This window comes from Camarhynchus parvulus, chromosome 21 (assembly GCF_901933205.1).
Source record: "Camarhynchus parvulus chromosome 21, STF_HiC, whole genome shotgun sequence".
Lineage (NCBI taxonomy): Eukaryota > Metazoa > Chordata > Aves > Passeriformes > Thraupidae > Camarhynchus > Camarhynchus parvulus.
The window spans coordinates 511,667-517,830 of record NC_044591.1 but is presented as its reverse complement, the minus strand read 5'-3'; the positions used below and the strand labels follow the sequence as shown (position 1 = coordinate 517,830).

General features: G+C 65.2%; 1 protein-coding gene across 1 annotated transcript; it reads right to left on the bottom strand.

The window, feature by feature from the left end:
• Positions 1-920: 920 nt before the first annotated feature.
• Positions 921-5,941, bottom strand: SH2D5 (SH2 domain containing 5). Its single transcript, XM_030963683.1, has 9 exons — positions 5,805-5,941; positions 5,586-5,666; positions 5,399-5,473; positions 4,829-4,972; positions 4,540-4,740; positions 2,924-3,086; positions 2,735-2,837; positions 2,137-2,296; positions 921-1,124 (listed from the first exon to the last, which is right to left on the bottom strand). Exons 1-9 carry the CDS (start codon positions 5,886-5,888, stop codon positions 921-923), a joined length of 1,215 nt encoding a protein of 404 aa, XP_030819543.1. The 5' UTR covers positions 5,889-5,941.
• Positions 5,942-6,164: the final 223 nt, after the last annotated feature.

Here is a 6,164-nt window from a genome sequence, read left to right as displayed (position 1 = left end):
AGGCGACGCCCCGCGGACCCCGAGGGCACGGCGGCGCCGAGGCGGAGGGAGACGGCCCTGCGCATGCGCGAGCGGCTGCACGCGGCCGCCAGAGCGATCGGGGCCGCTCCGGGAGAGAGACCCCGCCCATCGCGTCACGTGACTGACGCCAGGGGCGCGCGGGAGCGCAGGCAAGTGTGCAACGGGAGGGTGTGCACGAGGACAGGTGTGCAATGGGGTGTGCACGAGGACAGGTGTGCAGGGGGGGTGTGCACAGGGCTGTGAGTGTGCAATGGCAGCGGTGCCCTGCTGTGGCCCCTGCGTGTGCAGGCGAGGGTGAGTGAGCACGTGGGTGTGCAACCTCCCATGAGCACCAGCGCAGCGCCGCAGCCTGCAGGAGTGGGAGCCCAAACACACGGGGCAGTCGTGTGAGTGTGAGTTCGTGTGGTGCCTGGGCCAGAGAGCGTGTGAGCAGACAGGTGTGAGCAGATAGGTGTGAGCACACAGGTGTGAGCAGACAGGTGTGAGCGCAGAGGTGTGAGCACACAGGTGTGAGCACGCAGGGGTGAGCACGCTGGTGTGAGCAGACAGGTGTGACAGGTGTGAACACAGAGGTGTGAGCACGCGGGTGTGAGCAGACAGGTGTGCGCACACAGGTGTGACAGGTGTGAGTGTAGAGGTGTGAGCACACAGGTGTGAGCACACAGGTGTGAGCACACAGGTGTGACAGGTGTGAGCAGACAGGTGTGAGCACACGGGTGTGAGCACACAGGTGTGAGCACACGGGCGTGCGGCGCGTCCCGCCGCGGGCGCTGTGAGCAGCAGCCGAGCCCCGCTCCGATGCACGAAGCCTTTATTGCAGGGGAGCGGCCGGGGGCCGGGGGTAAGGCAAGCAGCGAGTGAGAGCCGGGGGTGCCGGGGGGGCCGTGCGGGGTCCGGGGCTATCCCCGCTCGTGCTGCGCCCCGGCGGGGGCGGCGGGGGCCCAGGCGGCCTCTCCCGGCCCCGCGCTGGCCCCGCCGCCGCGGTCCCGCTCCTCGTAGCCGGGGTTGCGCCGGCCCGGGCCCAGGCGGCAGAAGCAGCCCCCCGGTGGCCCGGAGTAGTGCGCCAGGAGGGCGGCCACGCTGGAGAACTCGGCGTTGGAGTGCTGCGGTCGGGAGAGAGGGGAGAGGGACAGGTGAGACCCCCGTATACCGCTGCACCGAGTGCCCACGCAGCAAATCCCAGCGTGCCCGACTGCCAGCACTGCCCCACAAACCTCACACACCCCGGGCTCTGCAGTGGGGACCCATGCGCCACGGCACCCACGCAGCAGGCACAGGTGAGGGCGTGAGTGCAGCACAGCTGTGCATGCCCTGCGTGGGCTGGGGCACTGTGTGTGCCAGGTACGCCCAGGTACACCCACAGACCAAGCACCCTGGCCTGGCTGAGGGACCAGATGCACCCCAGGGCACTCGTGCATCACATACCTGGGTGTTAGTGCACCCAGAACTCAGGTGTGTTATACAGCCAATGTGGATGCACACCCCATGCCCAGGGGTGCCTGTGTGCCATGCCCAGATGCATCTCTGTGCCCTGAGGCACCTGTGGATCGATGTGCCCACCACCCACACCTCTGTGTGCACCCACACCTGCACCCGAGCCCTCCTTAGTGCATCCCTGCCCCGAGGCACCAGTGCAGCCATGCACAAGCACAGCAAAAGAAATTCCATGCAGAACACCGTGGAACAATGCCATGCAAAAAATCACCACGCTGTGCAAAGCTACAGTGCCAAAAGAGCTGTGAAGAGCATTTTTAATGTGTAGACATTTCTGCACGAAATGCCACGGCAAAACAGCCGTGCAAACCAAACCACCGTGCAAAAAGTGCACTCACAGCGTGCATTAGGTGCACGCATACGGCAGCGCATCCCTGTCCTGGTGCGCCAACACCAGCGCAGCGAGGCACAAATGCGCTTACAGCCCCAGTGCAGCCATGCATGGGCGCTTCAAACGCACACGGAGTGTCAGGCAAACGGGAAATGACACACCCGGGCACCGAGGCACACCGCAGCGGTGCAGGGGCGCACGGACGGACCGCACCGCCTGCACTCCGCTGCAGCCGCACCCGCTGCGCCTCCCCCGCGCGTCCCGCGGGCACCGATGGCCCCCGGGCTCACCTCCACGCAGAAGCGGCCGTGCTGTGTCCGCAGCACGCCGTAGCTCACCACGCCGCACGGCGCCCGCACCCACAGGCACCAGCGCTTGGGCAGCCCGGGCTCGGCACGCAGCAGGAACGAACCGGGCACGTCCCGCCGCAGCAGCGAGACCCCGGCGGCCCTGCGGGAGAGGCGGCGGTGGGGCAGGGACGGGGATGGGCAGGACCCGGGGCTGGGCAGGGCCCAGGGTGGGGCAGGGCTGGGCCGGGGTTGGTCAGGGCTGGGGACAGGGATGGGGATGGGGATGGGAGTGGGGCAGGGCCCGGGGTGGGTCAGGGGCCGGGAATGGGGTAGGAACTGGGGCTGGGGCAGAGCTGGGGAGGGAGCAGGGCCGAGGATGAGGCAGGGCTGGGCAGGGCCGGGATGGGGCAGGTGCTGGGGAGGGAGCAGGAGCTGGGGTGGGACAGGAGCCGGGGCCGGGACTGAGGCAGTGCCCAGGTGGGGCAGGACCTGCGGATGGGCAGGGGCAGGACTGGGGCAGGGCTGGGGCTGGGGCAGGGCCCGGGGCTGGACAGGGCCGTGCGTGCCGAGGATCAGCTGCTCGCCCCCACGCGCTCACCTGGCGATGCCGGCGAAGGACCACACGCTCTCGGCGAGGACGCGCTCGTTCTCGGGCAGGAAGGCCAAGCTCCTCGCCCCTTTGCTTTCCCCTCCCGCCGCCGCTGCGGGAGCCCGTTAATCCCCTCTTCGCCCCCAAACACTCGCGGCACCGTGTGTCCCCGTGCCTCAGTTTCCCCCCGGCACTCACCGGCGTCGCGGGGCTGCTGGTGGAGCTGCCCCTCGGCCCCGCAGTCCCGGTAGGCTCCCGAGCGCAGCACTTTGCTCCGAATGGCTTTCTTGCGCACCAGCACCGGCGAGCAGTAGGGGTTCCCCGGGCGCCAGGCTCTGCCCTCCGCCTCCGGCCGCCGGTCCTGGGGGATGGACAGGCTCTCAGAGCGGCCGGGGATGGACAGGCTCTCAGAGTGGCCTGGGGGATGGACAGGCTCTCAGAGTGGCCTGGGGGCTCTGGCAGTGGGGAATGTCAGGTAAAACACTACAGGGAAAAATGCTGCCCAAAGGATGCAGCACCAAAAAAGCTGTGCAAAACACCACCAAAAAAAAAAAAATTGTGCAAAGCACCGTGGGGAAATGCAGTGCAAAACATGATGTGCAGAAGAAATTCCATGCAGAACACCGTGGAACAATGCCATGTAAAAAATCACCATGCTGTGCAAAACCACAGTGCCAAAAGAGCTGTGAAGAGCATTTTTACTGTGCAGGCATTTCTGCAAGAAATGCCACACCAAAACAGCCGTGCAAACCAAACCACCGTGCAAAAAGTGCCATGTAAAAAAAGTTATGAGAAATAACGCTGTGTAAAAAAAAGTTCTACAAAAACATATCACAGAAAGAAAGTGCTGTGCAAAAACGCAAGGAAAAAATGCGCTGTAAAACCTCTCCTGGAAAAATCGCTGTGCAGGGAATAGCTGTGCAAAGTGGCCGATGGCAGGAAGGGCCCTCAGGGAAAGGCGGTTTCAGGCAGGCCGAGCAGGGCCAGGCCGTGCAGGATGGGCCCTGCGACCCTCGGAAGAAAAGGTTGTGCAGAACACTGCACACAGCCCTGTGCAAAGAAAGGCTGCACAAAGAGGAAATGCAAGGAAACCATGCAAGGCAGCAGGTGATGATGTGTGGAGTGACAGCTTGCTGCTGAAAATGAGAGAAAAGGCCGTGCAAGAGCTGCCTGGGGGCTGTGCAAAACCCCCTGTGCTAAAGCACCGTACACAGAGTGCTGTGAGAGAAAGGGGCTGTCCTGTGCAGGGCCAGGAGCTGCCCTTGATCATCCCTTGTGGGGCCTTTCCAGCCCAGAATATTCTGGGAAATGCCGTATGGGGGAAAAGCCCTGCGAGACCCCGCGCACAAACGGTGCCAAAGCACTCGAGCAAAGCACCGAGCCAGGAAACGCTGAGTGAGAGCCCCAGGTGTGAGAAATCTGAGTGTGAGAGCCCCGGGTGTGAGAATCCTGGGTGTGAGAAATCCAGGTATGACAGCCCCAGGTGTGAGAGCCCCGGGTGTGAGATCCCCGAGTGTGAGAATCCTGGGTGTGAGAAATCCAAGTGTGAGAGCCCTAGGTGTGAGAGCCCCGGGTGTGAGAGCCCCAGGTGTGAGAATCCCATGTGTAAGAGCCCTGGGTTTGAGAATCCTGGGTGTGAGAATCCTGGGTGTGAGAAATCAGAGTGTGAGGGCCCCGGGTGTGAAAGCCCCGGGTGTGAGAACCCCGGGTGTGAGAGCCCCGGGTGTGAGAATCCTGGTTGTGAGAGCCCCAGGTGTGAGCAGCAGCCGGACAGGGCAGGGCAGGGCCAGGCAGGGCAGGGCAGGGGCACCTACCCCGGTGCCCAGCGGGCCGAGGCCGGGCAGGCGCCGGAAGGACACGAGGGCGTTGACATTTCGTGACACTTCCTCGGGGTTGAGGGGCTCCCGCAGCACCCCCGGCCCCGGGAGCTCCCCCTCGGCCGCCTGCTCCTCGGGGTGCGCCAGGAGGTAGCAGAGCTGGAAGGAGCGGCAGAGCAGGAGGTGCAGGGTCTGGACCTGGGGGAGGCGAAAGACGCTGCGTGCAAATATTAAAAAAAACAATAATGAAGGTGTTTTGGAGCGACGGGGCGGGGTTGGCCACCACCTCTCCCGGGAGCCCCACGAAGAGGTGGCAGAAGAGGGCGCTGGGGGGGCTCTGGGGGTTGCGGGCCACGAAGGCGAACTGGCGGTCGGGGAGGCTCCAGGTGCTGTACAGGATGCGGCGCAGCGCGTGTGCCATCAGCAGCGTCTGCGGGACGGGGCGAGGGTCAGGGGCACCCTGCACCCCGGGCCTCCCCCAGGGGCACCCCCGCTTGCACACACAGAACAGCTTCTCGAGAGAAAAGCAGCGCTCAGAGAGGTACAGCCCCCCCTAAACACTGACACCTCCCCAGCATCCTGGACCCCCTCAGCACCTCTGACCCCTCCTCTCCGCATTCCTGACCCCCCTCCCAGCAACCGTGACTCCTCTTCTCAGACCCCGACCCACCTCCCCAGCACCCCTGGCCCCCTCACCAGCCCCCCCAACACCCCAGACCCCTCCCAGCATCCCTGACTCCCCTCCCCAACACCCCTGCCCCTGTCAACACCCCCATAACACCTCTGACGCCTCTACTCAGCCCCCCTGAGCCCCAGCACCCCTTGCTCGTCCCCCTTGACCCCACCAGCCCCCTACCTCCCCATCAGCGCCGTAGACCTTCAGCCCCTGCAAGCTGAACCTCAGCACCACCGACCTCCTGCGGGGACAGTCCTGTCCGGGGGAGATGTGGCACTGGGGGCTGGGCTGTGCCCCTGGGGGTGCCCCCATTATTTGGGGTCCCCCCCTGTGTTTCCCAGCGAGGGGAGGAGTGGTCGATCCCGACCTTCAGCGCCTGCAGCTGCTCCTCCACCCGCCCCGCTCGCTGCTGCAGGTCCAGCTCCTCCACCATGAAGGATCCCACGTACTGGGGGGGCAAAAACCCCACCCGGGTCAGCTACAGCCCCCCACGATGCCCCCCAAATGATGGTTTGGGGAGCCGTGAGGGTGCACCAGCACCCAGATCTCATCTCGGGGTGTCACCCCCCCGCCATGGGTAAGTCACCTCTGCTGGCTTGGTGACAGAGCGGGCTCGCTGCTGGGGGGCCGCAGGGTCCGGCCCCCGCCCATTCCCCGGCTTCCTCTTCATGGCAGCGGGGAGCGCGGGTGAAGGCCGGGTCAGGATGGGGTCAAGCAGCTCCCATGCCGCATCTGAGTTATCCGGAGCCCTCCAGGGTGATGGGGCTGCAGCAAGCACGGGGAACCTGAATCCGGCCCCCAGTCACTGTCCCTGCGAGGAGGGAGGGGACAGACACAACCTCCCCCCACTGTCCCCTGTCTCCTGCCCGCTGAGCCCTGGGGAGGTGCTGCGGTCCCTGCACGGAGCTCCCCAAGTCCTGACGCCAATGCAGATGTCCCCAGGTCC